The following is an 18,085-nucleotide window of genomic DNA, read 5'->3' on the forward strand; positions in this document are numbered from 1 at the left end:
CATCCACAGTTGGTCCACAGACTATGTTTTGAAAATACTACTCTACAGCGAGGTTCCCAGCATGGCACCTATGGAACAGGTTCCATCATTGAAGATAATCACACATATCCAAGTAAATAGGCATCCTTGAAGTAAGACCTAGGCAAGCACAGCACCCATATGGCTGAAGCACAAAAAACCCCCAAACTCCAATTTTTGTACCATTTCAGTTATGGTCATTTCTTGAAATATAATCATGTAGAAAAAAAATAGCCAAGGCTCCTTACTAGAATTCTGAGCTCAAGAAATTCCTGAGAAACACCTCCAATTTCTTCCTTTCTTTTCTTTTTTTTTCTTTTTCTTTTTTTTTTTTTTTTTTATGCCTACAGCACCTGGTCTTCCTAGGTGGTCTCCCATCCAAGTACTAACCAGGCCCGACCCTGCTTAGCTTCTGAGATCAGATGGAATCGGGCTTGTTCAGGGTGACATGGCTGTAGACTGAAACACCTCCAATTTCTGATAGATAAGAGAATTACTAGCAGAAATTATAATTGACAAATATTGTAGGTAGATGAAAACAAAAGAATCAGTTTGCTGGCAGAGCAAAACCAAGGTATACATCAATGGATTTTTTTTAGTCTAAGGAATAATATAATCAAGATCCAACTATAATGAAAATGAATACTCAGTTAAATACTAATTTTGGGGTGAAAGGGTATAAGACAGGAAAAAATATAAGGTGGTTCAGTAGCTTGTCTTCAAGTTGGCCGCTGATATCAATCAATCCAACCCTGCATAAGCCATTTTCTCCTTAAAAGATATAGTCTATTTCTTCATTTCCTTGATTTTGGGCAGACCCTGACTTCTCAGACCAGAAGAATGTAGCAAAAGGAACACTGTCTTATTTCCTAAGCTAGGTCACAAGAAGCCTCACATCTTTGGCCCCGGATAGGTCTCTGGGAACACACACTGAGGAAAGTTGGCTACCTGTAAGAAGTCAGACTATGCTAGGCCCCTATTAAATAAGGAATTCCAATCTAGCCATTTGTAAAGATCTCATAAAGACACATGACTAACCTGCTTTCATTCCAACCATCACAAACCAGGCACCAGATGTATGACAAAGAAGCTTTTAGGTCCCAGCCACTATCTGACCTCAACACATTAAGTAGGATGGACACCAAGGCAGAACTGCCCAACTGAACCAAGTCGACACATAGGCCATTGTTTTAAAACACTGTGGTTTGGGGTAGACGACAAAGCAATAGATAACCAGACAGTTGCCCAGGCCTTTATCCTCCCTCATTTCTCGAACTTATCTATTGTATTTACTGTTCCCAATACTCTACTCAATGCTATTGTTCAATCTAGTCTAATTGAGATGCTGCCATGGGAGATTACACACACACACACACACACACTCTCACACACACACACACATGCATGCATATCACTGTACTGTTTGTTCATAGTAATACAAAATCTAAGTATTTTCTCAAGGCCCAGCTGAGAGGTTACTTCCTTTCTTACTCAGAACATATGCTCCTCAGGAATATTTTCCTTCTTAAATAAAGTCTCTGCCATTCACTAGCATTTATATATTAGCTTGTGTTAATTTTTAGTAGCTATCCCTAACTTGAGTGTAAACTTGACACCATTTCTTGTATTTATTTGTATCTCAGTGCTTTATATCACAAAAGGTACTCAATAAATCTGGCATTTATGAGAATGTCAATATTTTTTTATAAGTTAAATAAATAAGTTAAGCTATAGATATTTAATAAAAAATAAGTTAAGCTATAGATATTTAACTTGTTGGCAAAAACTGAGTAAAGCTATACTTCCTCTGGAAAAGGACAGTTTTTCTCACATGTCCACACGCCTATTCCCTCACATCTTTTAGGTCTAAACTCAAAAGTCACTGAGGCTTTCCTAGGCCACTCACTCTATTTATAACTGTACCCTCTCTGGGTATATTAAACTTTACCTTACTGGGAAAATCATTGTTTGATGTTGACAGGCTACCTGGTCATCAAAGATTACCCTAACACCCTGTTAGAGTTAGTACCCTTTCTGACAAAACCCCACACTTAAACCTACCCATCTGACAAAGACTTAAGATTAAAAATCAAGTTGTAGCATCTGTGGAGCATACCAGTAATTTAACTTTTTGAAACAGAGAATAAAATATTAGTTTTTGTCCTTTCTGAGACTCTCAAATCATTCTTTTCACCACATTATTATCTCTAAGGAAATTCCACTGCTTTCAGGATTTGACTGAAACTCAAACCTGACATTTAGAGCATTCCTTAATCTTATCTCCTTCTCATATAAATTCCATGTCCTGCTTAAATCTCATCTCTCTGCCTAAACATCTCAAGTTCCTCCATTTAAGATTTCTCTCTGCCTCCTCAGAGTGGTTTCTTACTCCCAACATTTCCTGTTATTGATCATGTCACTTTATGAGCATGTGTCTAATCCCTATAAGCCTGAGTGTCCATGGAATTAAATGTAATGATGCCGTGTTTTTTTAAATCAATCAATCAATTAATTAATTTTTTAATTGAAGAAATGATTTAAATTTTCCCTCCCTTCCCCCTCCCCTCTGGTAACTAGTCTATTGTCCATGTCCATGAGTTTCTGTTTGTTTGTCCTGTTCATTTCTTGCTTTTAGGTTTATATCCCACATATAAGTGATATCATGTGATTTTCAACTTTTTCTGTCTGGCTTATTTCGCTTAGTATGATTATTTCAAGGTCCATCCATGTTGTTGCAAATGGCAGTATTTCATCTCTTCTTATGGATGAGTAATATTCCATTATATATATGTAACGGTGTTGTGTTTTTCATTTCAAATTTCACTTGTTCATTGCTGGGAATTGTTCCTTAGTCTTATGATTAAGTCTCAGTTATTTAGTGAGCTTTGCTTCTGAACTGTGAACTTCACAAGTGCTTGTCATTTACCCACCGACCCCCTTATGTAGGACAGGATTGTAGAGTGGGCTGGATTTGAGTATTTTCCTTTCCCTTCGTTGGTTAGGCTCTGATAAAATTCCAGTAATTTGGGATCCAGTAAAATAGTTCCTTTTGAAGGAAGGGCTTGTTAAGAAGAACGGAATGCTCTGGCATATATCAAAATGGTTCCTTTCCCCTCCCATTAGCAGAAGCATGAGGTGATTTTTCTCCAATATTCACTTGTGAGCCTGGTTCAGTTTCTAAAGGTAAAACTCACGTAAATTGGCTCTCTCTCCTGTGTCTCGGCCCCTCAGATTTTTTTAATTCTCAGCCTCCAGCAATTCATGAATTACGGTTTAGGTTTTCCTATCACAGCACTAGTTCCCATGGAGGTTTCTGTTCCAGTAAGTTGTAATTCTCTGTATTCTCCTGTGTGTCTTAATTTGGGGAGTAGAAGTTTGCTTTGTGATCTCACTTCTTTTATGGAACTAAGAGGAGTTGTCGATTTTTCAGTTTAACCAGCTTTTTACTTGTTTTTGTGATGGATTGACAACTTCCAACCTCCTTATATGCTACATTATTAACCAGGAGGCTGCAATAAGTTTGTTTAAATTTTATTGGATCATAGCTACATTTATTAATTTATGTATTATCTATGGCAGAGTTGAGTAGTTGCAACAGAGGTCACAAAGGCTACAAAGTCTAAAATATACTGTTTCATCATTTATATAAGAAGTTGGCCAACACCTGACTTCGATTATTATAAAATCTCTTAAATAAAGGAGCTTTATTCTGATAGGTTTATAGAGGCTAAATATAGACTTATATAAGTCTAATATTCCTAGAATTCTCAGAAAGTAAAAGAACCGAACTATGTACTAGCTTTTTAAGGAAAAACAGATCGCTTTCTCACAGAAACTGCTAAGTCGTAAGCATTTTTAAACAAGAATCCAAAATCGTTGGGTAAATGATTCTTGTTTGACGGTTCGGGTTTTTAACAAATCTGTTAGTTCATTCCCTGGATTTGTCTTCTCATACAGACTAATTAATCTGAAATTCCTGAAATTCTTGTTTTGGGTTATTAATCAGATTAAGAGTATTCTCACATAATGTTTAAAATTAGGATAAATGTAAAATTATAAGTTCAAAATGTAGAACTATGTAAATTCTGATGAACTTTTTATGTGAACATTAATTATACTCTGTAGTATCATTTTAAATAGAATTTCCAAGATCCTTAGTTAACTTTAACAGTTAAAGTTAATATTGGAAATAATATTAAATCAGGTTAACTAATCGATACGAGTTACACAGATAACTTCTAAGTAAGAGAATACTGAAACATAGGTTACTAAGATTAGATAGATAGATAGATATATCATCCATAGACACAAATATATCTTATATATACACTCTATTTTTTGCATATATACACATGTATTATATAAATACACACATATACACAGTAAAAAATATGTCAGTGTAGATATACATACACATGTATATAATGTGTACTTTATATTTAAAAAGTACACATTATATATAGCTGATTTGACTATAAGGCAAAAGACATAAACCAAACCACAAGAAAAAGCATGGTCAGGGAGAAAATAACATAACTGAAAAAATAGATATAATATCCCTACAATACAAAGAAATCCTATAAATTGATTTTTAGAAAAGACAAAGAATGAAGTATATTAACGGATGTAAACAGAAGAGGAAATGCAAAGGCTTGCAAATATATTTAAATGCTCAACCTCACTAGTAGAAAAGTGGAAATCGAAACAATGAGACGGTTTTTCACCCATCATCTGGCAAAATTGTAAATACTGAGGATAAATGCTGATGACTGTTTTGAAACAGGTATCTACAAATATTGCTAATGAGTTTATACACCATTTAGAGGAAGTAATCTTTGTAAAAAATAATCTGTTGAGATCAATTACAATTCAAAATATACATAACCTTTAACACAGGGATCTTATTTGGGAATTTCATCACATTTCCAAGTGAATAATTATCATGAGCTACTTTTCATAAAATACATGGATTTTTTTTTTTTGTCTATTCAGACAGCATTATTTCCAGTGCATTTGTGATTTTTTTTTTTTTTAAAGTAGATGATAAATCCAAAAGCAGAAGTGAGTACTATAAGCCTGAATAACAATGACCTAACACTGGAGGGTCGAGGAAGGGTTGTAGGGGTTTGTGTTGTCAGTAGAAAATAGGTGGGAAAGAGTGGCTATATAGTAAATATTTTTCTGAAACCAAGTTAGATTGGGATAAGAATAAAGGCAATTTTCAGTGACTGTTTTGAAAGTTGAATAATGGCTATTAAATCAAATCCTGTGTATTGGATTCCTAGAAATAGTGTTTTATGAAAGCCTATAGAGAATATTAGAACAGCATCTTGCCTTTGAGAGAAAAAGATAGGGAAATGCATCATAGTAGCTCTTCCCTGTGCAAATACCATGTAGAATAAAGGCAGTCTCAGAGCTCAGACATAGTGCTAGTGATGTTCTTGAATCAAAATTTTAAGATAATCCACTATTATTAGTGGTATGATACCAGTTCCATGAAGTTTATTCTCATAAAACTGCTTTTGGGCACTTCTACCATTCCTTGAAGTTTCAGACTGATAAGCTGGCAAGAATCCAAGTTTTAATGTTTACTACACAATTATATAATGAAAAAACATTGAGTTTCTGGTTGACTTGTAAAGATGGTAGTTATTTCATTTGCGTCCATATTTATTTAAGCAAATTTAGCTAAGAGCAAAATATCTAATTAACTAAATGATGAGTGACAAAATAGCCATGATGTCTGGCAAAGTAGAGCTTTAAAAAAATTATTATTATCCAGTTTCTCAGGGTTGGTGAAATCTACACAGCTAGTACACAAAATACATGAAAGAGTTAAACATCAACAGGCCCCCTTCTCCCTTCCATGGCTGTTTTATAATAAGGAAACCAGGATTTTTGGCTACAGCCTCAACACCAGACAATTATTTGATGAAGGGACATAGTAAACAACTATAGAGAAAAGGGACTTCTTCAGAGGAAGTTTTCTGTGCATTGGCCTTGAAGACATCTTTGCCTTCTAAAACCAGGACATCCATGAACCTCCTCCCTCCTGAAGAAAGGAAAGAGGCTCACAGGTGCAACCAAGCAGAGATTTGAGAAGACTTATGAGCCCCTTTGCAAAGGCATTAGCAGAAAGCCGACACATCAAAAGAAGATGAGTCTATATCTTCCTGCTGTTGCATATATTGCGTAATAAAAATTTATATAGTCTGTGAGGAAAAATTCTTTAAAGTTTATAAATTCTGAGCAATTCTGTGTAGAAACTAAGAATGCTTCTGGATGAAATTATCAGCTCTGTCTACGGCCATACTACCCTGAACAAGCCTGATCCTGTCTGATCTCGGAAGCTAAACAGGGTCGGGCCTGGATAGGAACACCAGGAACACCAGGTGTTGTAGGCCTAAAAAATAAGGGATTGTAAACTGACAAGGTCCTTGCAATCTGTGAGGTCAACCATGGGTTGCCTGGCCTAAAAAAAAAAATTAAAAAAAAAAAAAATCAACTGCGATAGAAGCAGTATGTTCACATGGGACCGTGTGTGTATGCCAGAAAGCAGAGTACCAGTTGCTTTTTTTTCAGGTCATTCATTTCAGTTATTCCTTCTTGGGTTCCAAACTGGAATGAAATTCTCACTCCCTTCCTCAAGGCTTAGAGGGAAACTAGTCTTTCATTGAAGAATGATCAAGCCCCTACAGGGTGAAATCTAAAGGCTTCAACCAGGATTTGTGTCCAAGGGAGCAGCCAGTAGGAGTATGACTGACCAGGCAGTGGCTCAGTTCTGACACTTGGCAGGTCTAAGCAGGGATGATTTGAATTGTTGGGGGGCACCACTTACATTTGCCGCATGATTGGCACCCTGGTATAAAGCAATGTCTCCATTTGGAGAGAAAGGCAGATTGGCAAGTTCTAGTTCTACCACTTCCTACATGTATGAACTGACAGTTACTTCACTCCTCTGAGCCTGAGCATCCTCAGCTGTCAAAGACTAGATCTTTCTCAAAATCTTCACAACTTGGGTATTCTGATTATTAATATCCAGTGAATATAAATTGTTAAACATCAAGTATCATTGGTCTTTCTTAGAGAAAACTGTAGGTCTAACACACTAAAAAAAGAGTTGAAGCCCTACACAATCACAAAATCATGTCAGAGTTCCCTAACATCTGCACTTTATGGACTTGGGATGCCTGTCACTGTGCCAGGGAGTACTAGAAACCACGAAACAAACAGGGCTCTTTTGCAAGGAGTGTCAATTTTATAAAGATTTGGAGAGAAGATAATATGGACATAAAGCAAGTAGTGCAAAATTTGCATGAAAGTTTAAGTTAAAACATGAAGCTCTGGAGAAAGTTTTGACTTCTGATGGGCATCTTGGCTCAGCCACTCAATCTGTACTGTTTAGTTTCTCTGCCATTGGGGTGTTTTGATGGAAAACTTTGTAAAATACTGCAATAGATAAATCTTACTAATTATAACAGGAACTAATTTGGATGGGGTTTTATTTTTATTTGCAAGTAGGCTATATTCACAAGTAGATCTATAGAGAGAAAATAAGATATTCTACAGTCACACCTCTGTCCCCAGACAGGTGATTCTCAAATACATACAGTTAACCAAAAAGAAGGCAGTGTGTGGATTGTGGTCAATTCAGGGAAAACTGAATATATCTCAAAGCACAATTCTTTTCAAGAAGGCCTTTGTAGGGACATATTTAAAGTGTGAATTTACATTTTCCTTTCTGGTTTCCTTTTGGTTTTGGTAAGACTGTCAAACAAGATCTACTATCCCTTAGCCAAGGACAAACATGTGACTCCAGCGAGGCCATTTAGCCTCTCCACCTGAGGATATAAATCTTGCAAAGAGGGAAGCTAACACTTGGGAGTAGCCGGAGTGCTTCATTCTACAGAGAGAACCCTGGAAAAGCTGAGAGTCTCTTCATTATGTCCTTACTGCCCAGGGCCATGGAGAAGTTCTGAGCCCTGTGTTTCCAGGTTTTTCAGGTTTTCCGTAGATTCTGTGACCTATTCCCTGTCTTTCCAATAAATTATTTTTGCTTAAGTCGGAGTCAGCTTTTATTGCTTGCAGCCAAAAACTTGTAGTGTAGGTCTGCATACCCACATACCTGTATCACCTTCATATGCAAAAATCATCATTTTTAATCTAATAAACGAGCTACTCTATTTGCAGGGAGTTAGCCAGAGGTGATTTTATTTGGCATTGTTATTTGTCTAGGTTACAGTAAAAAATGCAAATTACTTTTAACATGGAAGGAATCTTACATCTTCTTACCATTGCTCCTTTCTACTTTCCTCCCCCACCTCGACTTAACCTCATTTCATTCTTAAAAAAAAAGAAAAACTTACAAAAAAGAGTCTTTTATATATCTAAATGTATAGTATATTTCTGTGTAAAAGACTAAACATTAAAAAAACTTTTTTTCTGAAGCGCAGATAATTTTTAGGGCAGTGAAACTAATTTACATGATACTGTAATGGTAGATACATGTCATACATTTGCGGAAACCCATACATAGAACGTACATCACCAAGAGTGAACCCTTATTTAAACTGTGGACTTGAGGTAATTATGATGTGTCAGTGCAGGTTCACCGATTGTAATAAATGTGCCGCTCTGGTGGGGCATTTGTAATGGGGGAGGCTACACATGATTGGGAGCAGGGGACGTATAGTAAATCTCTGGACCTTCCTCTCAGTTTTGCTGTGAACCTAAAACTGCTCTAAAAAATGAAGTCTATTTTAAAAAATAAAAAGAAACAAAACCTTTTTCTAAGCCATAAACAAAGTTCACACTTAATCGATTTCATAATCATAATAATCGTCATCTATGTTGATTCTGATGCTGGAGTGCTCTTCGGGTTTTGTTTTCTTTTTGGTCTCTTTGCTTTTCTCGGTCAGACGTAAGTGATGCTCGCATTGCCTCATAATCTTCTTGGAGGACATCCAACTCTCCCCTTGTCTTTCAGCTGGCGCTGCACACTGTCCTCCCCTCACATCTGTCCCCTTGGCCTTCAGGACCTCCCTTGCTCTTAGGAGACTGCAGGTGCAATTCCAAGGATTCCCATCGAGATACAGGAGCCTGAGGCGAGGCAGCCCCTCCAGGGCTTTGAGGTCCAAGGCAGAGATCTTGTTGTTCCTAAGGTTTAGAACCTGAAGCTGCTTTAGATCCTTGAGTTCTCTCTCAGCAATGTCCTGGATGGCATTGCCTTTCAGGTCCAGCCTGGCTAAGGTCCCAGGGAGCCTGCAAAAGTGTGGAAAGAGGATGTGAGAGAAGGTCATGACCGTTATTCCACGACTGCAAAGCAACCCAGAGCAACACCCACCTTTGCTGTCATCCTGTCCCTTCTGAAGCTAAAAAACAAACTTTATTTTGAAAAAGTAATTAAAAGTGCAAACCTCAGTCTTATCTATAGTTTTTTAACCCTTACTCATAGGTCTTATTTTCTAACCCTCTGTATTTTCTGGTTCCTAGTCATAAAACTCTTTAATGTCTTTCTTATCCAATAAAATCACATAAATAAATTGATAAGAAAAATACTAAGTTCCTATTTTTTTCATTGACAAAGGCCACGATCAACAATTTATAGAAGTAAAAATATGAAAAAATGTTCTTAATGAATATAAAAGGCAAATGAAAAATGAAAATATGCAATATTTTTATGTATCAAATTAGAACACTGTTTTGGTTACATTGTTTTGGTTACAAATTTTAAAGCTCATCGCTGCTGAGGCTGTAGTGAGGTAAGAATGTAAACTGTTGCTGGGAGTATAAATTGGTACCACTTTGGAAGTGATTTGAGAACATGTATCATATTGACCTAGGGGATAATAGGAGAAATAAATAGAGATTTATTCGCAAATATGTTTTGTCATATATTTGATCATATTTATTATAACAGCAAAAAAAATGATTAAAGATCAATGTCCACTAAAATGGAAATTAAGAGACAATGGACTATTATATGATCATAAAAATCATGTTTTCAAATAATTTTTAAAATATTAATTCTGAGAGTTTTTCTATGATTTAAAATCCAGAAGCTATAAAAGTTTGATAAATCAACTACATTAAAAATAATTTTAAAAGAAATTGTGTATGGAAAAAGACATGCAAAGTCAAAAGACAAATGATAAACCAGGGAAAATATTTGCAACTTATATCCCAGACAAAGAGCTAATATCCACAGTACATAAAAGTCTCTTAAAAGTTGAAAAAGAAATGTTTTTAAATAAGACTGAACAAATGGACAAAAAGCATGAATGGAAGTCCACACAAACAGAAAAGCAATGCCCTTAAGTCTTCAACCATAGTCAGAAGAGAAAAATGAAAAATAAAACCATGCCATTTCTCACCTAACAGACTGATAACAACTCTAATCTATAACAGTACATTCTGTGGGCGAAGCTGTGAAGAAAGAGGCATTCTCATACATAGCTTGGTGGGAATCTAAACTAGAACAGTCCCTATGGAGGAGAATTTAGCAAAGCCTAAGAAAATAGCATGTGCTTTTACCCTTTGACCTAGCAATCTTACTTCTAGCTATATACTCTGAAGATATGATTCTAGAAATATAAAACATTGTATGTGGCATTTATTATGGTATTATTTATCATAGCAAAATATTGGAAACAACCAGTACATCAGTAAAGAATTGCTATACATCTTTAAAAAAGAAAGGAGCTGGTCTCTATGAACTATCATAAAATGGTTTCAAGAAAGTATTGTTAAAGGGAATAAAAATAAGAAGCAGAACAGCATATGTAATATACTAGTTTTTGTGCAAGAAAGAAGGAAATAAGAATATATATACACATATTTGCTTATTTTGGGGGGAAAAAAGATAAACCAGTAGTGAATAAAAAAGTTACTTATAGGGAGTGCTTGGTTCCATATAGTTTTAACTTTTGACTCACATTAATGTTTTACATGTTCATACACACACACACACACACACACACACACACACAATTAAACAAAATTGAATCCTAAAATTGAACACAAGCAGAATCAAATAAATCTAATTAATTAATCAAATGTTTATGTTGGTAACAAAAACATACAGAGAAAAGAAAAAGTATTCTGACTGAACATCTTAGAGTCTAAGGACAAAAGAACCTGCAAAGAAATTTCTCTCAGTATGTTTATTGTTAATATTAATGTTAGTAATGAAATTTAGAAATTCCTTAATAAATACAGTAAGACAAAAACAAATAAGTAAATATATTAATGTTATTACAAACCAAGATTTTCATTGTAAGATAAAACAGTACAAATATAAAAGAAGAAAAACCATCTCTAATGTTAAATATGAACTGGAAATGTGCATGTGAATTCATAATTTTACAAATATATTTTCTAGCTCTATATGCTGAAAGGACCTAGAAGCAATATTATAATAGAAGCAATATTACATCCTAGTAGCAACATTGCCCCAGTAGCATAAGCACACCATGCACACAGATCTTAGTTTTAGAATTCCAATCTCCACTTAAAAGAACCATTTCTTATAGAAATGGCTGATTCCATGTCTGAGGTGAGGTAAGCTAGAACTTCTAAGCCAGAATGCAATAAAATGTTTAAAGATTAATGGAACACCCATCAGGATATTTACTATCAATAAAAAAAAAAAAGTATTAGCGAAAGTGTAGAGAAATTAGAAGAACTCTTGTATACTGTTGGTGGGGATATAAAATGGTGCAGTTGCTATGGAAAACATGGTGTTTTGCCACATGTATTGTGGTTCCTCAAAAAATTATAAATAGAATTACCATATGATCTAGCTATTCCACTTCTGGGCATATACTTAAAAGAACTGAAAGCAGGGCCTTAAAAAGATATTTATGCACCCACATTATACATCCATATTGAATTCACAATAGCTAAAATGTGGAAGGAACCCAAATGTCCATTGACAGATGACTAGATAAGCAAAACGCAATATGTACATATAATGGAATATTGTCCAGATTTAAAAAGTAAATTCTGATGCTTGCTACAAATTAAACTTAGAAAAAGCCTGTCACGAGAAGACAACCATATGATTCCACTTATGCAAGATATCTAGAGTAGTCAAATTCATAGAAATAGAAAGTCAGAAGGTAGAATGGTGGTTGCCAGGGGCTGGAGGTAGGGGAAATGAGGAGTTATTGTTTAATAGGTATAGAATTTCAGTTTTTCACGTTGAAAAAGTTCTGGAGATGGATTGCACCACAATGTGAAGATACTTAGCAATAGTCATCTGTACACTTAAAAATGGTAAATTTTATGTCATGTGTATTTTACCACAATTTTTTAAAATAGACAACGGAATCATGTCTTATGAACACAAGAACCAGCTTAAAGGGGCTCTCACTAGCCAAATTTGATTCCACTTATATAATGTGAAGTAGAAAAATAGAACACAAAATTTAATGATCCCAAACATGTAAAAAAAAAAAATGTTTAAACATAGGCTCTGGTTGAGCAATTATGGGTGACTTTTTTATTTTTCAGCACACTAAGTTTTCAGCCTTGAACAGGTATTGCTTCATATTCAGGAGGAAAAAAAGGTTTCAAAACTGTGGATAGCAATTTGAAAAATGCCATGCTTATGCCCATTAATAAAAAAATAAAAAAGAATCATAATTGTGAACCCCCAAAATTTTCTACTACACAACTTTAGATTGAGTGTTATTTTTTTAATTAAATACGAGAAATTGGAAAGTTTTATACAACTGCACCATTTTATATCCCCACCAACAGTATACAAGAGTTCTTCTAATTTCTCTACACTTTCGCTAATACTTTTTTTTTTTAATTGATAGTAAGTATCCTGATGGGTGTTCCATTAATCTTTTTTTAAAAAGGCCATCAAAATGTCATCTGAATACTATCTTCATAATAGCGTGAACACAGTGGATGTATGTTTGTGCCTTTCAGTATTCAGAGAAATTTACTGTGGCGGTCTCAGTCATAGGATTGCCACGTTAAAGAACAAAGCAAATGAATTTAACCATATTTTATGACAATATTACTTTTGCTTGTTATAGTATTATTAGTATATGAATTTTATTCTAAAAGGTTAAACTTTTAGGTTATTGGCACTTAGCCTAAATTTTACCTTTGGGTTTTTCTTTTACATTTATATTTATATATTTATTTACATAATGTTATATTATGTTATATTACATATATTTCTATTCATATTCTAAACTATATAGTGCATATACTTATATAAGTGCTTTCTCCTTTGTTGGAATAAAATTTACCTAACAAAATAGGTTAATTTACCAGGGAAAATTACCTCATACATTTTGACAGTTTGATAATTAAATTCAGTTTGAGGTTAATCCCCAAGACAATGTAATTTTGTACACACCAGCTTCTGTAAGGTAGATCTCTAAAAGGTATACAGAAAATCTCTTATGTATAGCTTTTTTTCCCCAAGGAAAGAGAGCATATTAATTATTAATAGACTGTGTAGCAGTAGGCAAGTCTCTGTTCCCATTGAGAGTACAAGAGAACAAAACTGGGAAAAGATAATGATAGAGTTATCCAAAGACTCAAAAAGTCCCTACTTATTAGACTTAAGGTCTGACTTTGACCACTCTATTTTCCAGTATGTGGTTTTCGGTAAGTTAATTAGCTTCCTAAAGCTTCCTAAATCTTCTAATTTTCTCAGTACACAGAAGTCACATAATAAATATTAGCTAATGAAAATGAGCAAGCCAAGTTTTCTTTTAAACAAATACAATTATTTAGTTCTTGGCTGAGTAGCCAAATATTGTACCTGTTCTTTAGGAATACTTTTTTGTCTCTCTCATTTCTATGGATGTCATAACCAAAAAGACATTGGAAGAAAAATTATCCTAGTTTTGTGGCTTTATGGCAGTCATTTATTGCTTAGGTATATTTTGTCTTTATAAATCTGATTTCTATTAAAAGGTAGCCCTGATTTTAAGACAAGCATGTTTCTAGAAATGCTAAATGCTGTTAGGTAGTTGTTGCTTTTTAGACTAAAAAGAGGCATACCCTATTTTGCCAGTAGATGGCGCTTGAGTATAAATAAGATAAAATGCGCGGACTGTCAGGTTGTAGAAAGTTTTTCTGAATTGAAATTATCCAAAGAGTGGTTAAAGAAGAGATGATGTAACATATTTGTTCACTGAGCTGCAGGTTTGTGAATCATGAAGCAGCAAAAGTAAAGCGTTCTAAGTTCTAAGCAGTGTAGTCTGTTGTTAACAATAGAGTTAATCTCAGAAGCAGGTGACCATGCAGTGGTAACAATTCCTGACTGTGGTGTTGGACTGTGTTTAATCCTGACTCCATAATTTATTGACGATGTGATTTTGAGCAAGCTTCTTGATAACTCTTAACAGTAATGTCCTAATCTGTAGAATAATAGGTAAAACAACGTACCTATCTTCACAGGATTACTGTGAGGATCAACAAATGTATATAAATTCACTGCTGATCTTAGCACTTAATAAATGTTAGGTATGTTTTCTATCTCAATCAGCATACTGAGGCAAATATAGTAGATATTTTACTATATGTGTACCTAAAACCACACATTGTTATTCTTGATGAAATAGGATGGAAGATGGTAGGTGAAAGAAGGGATCTGTGGAAATAGTTTGTGATAGAAGTAGGTTGCATGTGTTTACAGTTTACTCATAGAAAACAAAATTTTAAAATGTAAGCTTGTGTATGAATAAGAAGCATTCAAATAGAAAGAAAGAAAAAAGAAAAGGTGTATTGTTTACAGCTCATAAAAGTTTTAAAATTCAAATATTATCGTTTTTAATTATTTATGAGATGACAACCACAGAGAAACTTTTCTAAGTCATTCTCATGTTCTAATTTAAAAAAAAGGCAAGGAGTGTGGGTGGGGTAGTGATGAGGAGTTTAAAAATCACTCTCTACAATTATTTTGCTCTCCTAGCAGCTGGCCAGGTTCTCTGACAGAGCAGACAGTTGCTTAATTTAAGCCTCATAGGAAAAGCCTGTCACCATTTCGTGTTACTTGCCCCATTGGCCTTGCTCAGTAGTTCTCAACTGTGGATGCACATTAAATTCATCTGGGCAACTGTTTAAAAATACTAATGCTTGGGCCACAACCTGAGTATCTGATTTAATTGGTTTGAAGTGAGGTCTGGGCATAAGTATGATTTTTAGAGTTTTCCTGATAATTCCAATGTGAAATAAGATTTGAAAATAATAGCTCACTCAGGCTTACAATTCCATTATACACTCTATTGGGTAAAAGCACCGTGCTTTCTCTAGTCACTTATTAAAACACAAATATGCTGGCAAAAGTAAATAATTAAGCTATTTTTTACTCATTAAACTTAGCAAGATTACTTAACCAAATGTTGTCTAAAAGCCTGAACAGAAAAGTCTACTGAGTTCACAACTTTGCCCAGAGCTATCGGAGCTTACTGAGAATCTTTATGTCATACAGTCACTCCCTAGCCTGTTTTATGAGTTTTTATTTCATACATGATTTTTTTTTTCTTGGAGTATAAGCATTTAGTAGTAAAACAGCTTGAACCCTAGAGAATTTATTTAAATAACAAGTATTAAAGTTTTAAAACTCTGTAGGTATATTCTTGCTTTAGGGCCTTTGTATTGGCTGTTCCATCTAGGGCATTTTTCCCTCAAATAGCTTCACAGCTAAATCCCTCACCTCCTTCCAGTCTTTGCTCAAAGCTTACATTTTCATGAGGGTTACCATGCTAATCTTATTTATAATTACAACCAGCCACTCCCACTCTCTACAGTCCTAAACCAAGTAATCATGCCCTTTGTTGTCATTAACTCTAACACCATCTAAATATACTGTACTTATATGTTATGCAATTGTCACTCTTTCCCTGCTAGAATTTAAACAACACAGAATAAAAAGTTTCCTCTTTTTTATTACACAGTGCCTGGCAAAGTACTTAGCATATGGTAAATACTCAAAACATACTTGTCAAATTAAATCGTGTGCACATGCTATGCATTAAAATAAATTGATTGCTTTCAAATCACCCTCAATACATATTTTAAAATATGGATTTCAGTTGGAAAAATAACTTTTTCATGTTTTATATTGGGTAGTATAGTTATCATACTAGATAATTTTTCTCTTTGTCATTGGTAAGAAAAATTATTGTAACTAACAATGAAAATAAGTAAATAGAGTGCCATAGGATTCTACAGAGGCCAGAAGCTGGTATATTCTGAGGAATTTGATGATGAAAATAGGCAGGGCAAGAAGCCTTTTTTTCTATAAAGTGCTAAAAGGGAAAATAATCCACTAGGCACATGTAATAAACAATATAATATCTTCTAAAAGAGAATAACAGTGCTGTATTCTGTGTGGGTTTTTTTTTTTTTGTCTACTTTAAAATGTAGAATATAGAATAAAGCTTAAATAGGGTCAATTAATGTAAACATATACATTATAGATTATGAAATTAAGTGTCACAGTATGAGGGTGTGTGAGCGTGAGAGAGAGAGAGAACCGAAGAGACAACCAAAACCAGAAGGAAAGACCAACACAAATAGATTCATACTCACAGACACAGAGAAATAAACAGAGCCGGGTTAAGTCCTTTAAAGATCACAGCACTGAGAAGAATGTGAGGCACCCAAATAAGTAATTCAAAATAAAAAATATATAATATTAAATTGTAAATTTTAATTTTTTTCCCATAACTACTATTTCAATGCTTTTTATAATATAAATATCTTACTATTTTCCCTTATATCCTTGTTTTCCTGGTGGCTAAGCACATGCCTGGTCTTGCCTCTGGGTTAATCCAGGCCATACATATACTTAGAAAACCAAACATACTTTTTACAGGTAATAGCTAGCTGCATGTCATGTTTGTTAGCATACTTCCCCAAAGCAGCACTTCATATTTTCAATTATAGACTTCATGTATGGGTGTCTTGTCTCATAGGCAAGATAAATTAAGTTAGTACAGGCTTCAGTCTGAGGGCTGGAAAGTCCAAACCTTTATTTAAAACTTCTAATCCTAAACCCTTGGATAGCTTCGATCAGATCATTTGTATTTGCTCTGACTTGCATTCTTGCTTGTATAATGTGCTAATTGTCCCAATCTTTGGGGAACTTTTATAGTAGTAACCATAAATGGTAACACTCACTTACCTAAGAGGTATAGACAACAGCAGGTTCTGTTCCAGGGCCAGGTTGGAAAGCTGCGAACACTTCTGCAGGGCTCCAGCTTCAAACAAGCTGACAATGTTGTTGTCCAGAAACAAATGTTTCAAATCTCGGAGGTCCTGGAAGTCTTGCACTGTAACTCTCTGAATCAAATTATTGCTAATATCAAGCTTTTGTAGCCTTACTGGTAATCTGAGAGGCAACATTTGAAGCTGGTTTTGGGACAACTCAAGAGTGGTTAAATTGGCAAGGAGCTGTGCCCCTTCGATGGAAGTGAGTGAGTTTTCTGACAGGTAAAGATGGGAAAGGTTCTCCAAGTGTTTCATATCTCGAAACCTTACCACTTTGAGCTGGTTTCTCTCCATCTTTAAAGAGAGCAAGGATTTGGGCAGATTAATAGGAATTCTAGTCAGAAAGTTACCACTGAAACTGAGGAATTGCAAAGACTGAAGAGAAGTAAAGAAGCTAGCTGGTATAAGATGTAGTTTATTATTCTCCATGCTCATAAATTTCAGTTGGGGAAGTGCCAGTGGTCCAGCTACAGACTCAATATTGTTGCCATCCAACATCAAACTTTGCAAACTGGCAGGGAAGGAGAGCATGCTGGGAGAAAGAGAAGAGATCAGGTTGTTTTTAAGTTCAAGGATTTTTAATTTCTTCAGTCCTTCAAAATCGGATCCGTGTAGGACATATATTGAATTGTCATTTAGTTTTAACACTTCAAGACTGGTTGGCAGAGCACTGGGGACTCGTCTGAGCTTATTTTTCCAGAGTTCCAAGGTCTTCAAAGTACTCAGAGTTTTGAAAGTATCGTTTTCTACTGACTCAGTTCCACTGGCCAGAAGAATAAAATCTTCTAGAGCCAACATTTGGGTGAGGTTAGATAGCTAC

At 34.8% G+C, this 18,085-nt stretch overlaps 1 protein-coding gene and 1 non-coding gene across 2 annotated transcripts in view; both read right to left on the bottom strand.

Moving 5' to 3' along the window:
* Window positions 1-359: 359 nt before the first annotated feature.
* On the bottom strand, window positions 360-478 carry LOC111742791. Its single transcript, XR_002781477.1, has one exon. It is a non-coding gene; the product is annotated as a 5S ribosomal RNA (ribosomal RNA).
* An 8,018-nt stretch (window positions 479-8,496) lies between these two features.
* LOC105295190 (nephrocan) overlaps window positions 8,497-18,085 on the bottom strand; it is a 15,523-nt gene continuing 5,934 nt past the window's right edge. Inside the window, exons 2-3 of the mRNA XM_011364759.2 lie at window positions 17,180-18,081; window positions 8,497-9,279 (exon numbers count right to left, since the gene is read on the bottom strand). Coding sequence (XP_011363061.1) covers window positions 8,832-9,279; window positions 17,180-18,081 — 1,350 coding nt within the window. The 3' untranslated portion in view covers window positions 8,497-8,831. The remainder of the gene's footprint in view (window positions 9,280-17,179; window positions 18,082-18,085) is intronic.

This window comes from Pteropus vampyrus, unplaced genomic scaffold (genome assembly GCF_000151845.1).
Source record: "Pteropus vampyrus isolate Shadow unplaced genomic scaffold, Pvam_2.0 Scaffold101, whole genome shotgun sequence".
NCBI lineage: Eukaryota > Metazoa > Chordata > Mammalia > Chiroptera > Pteropodidae > Pteropus > Pteropus vampyrus.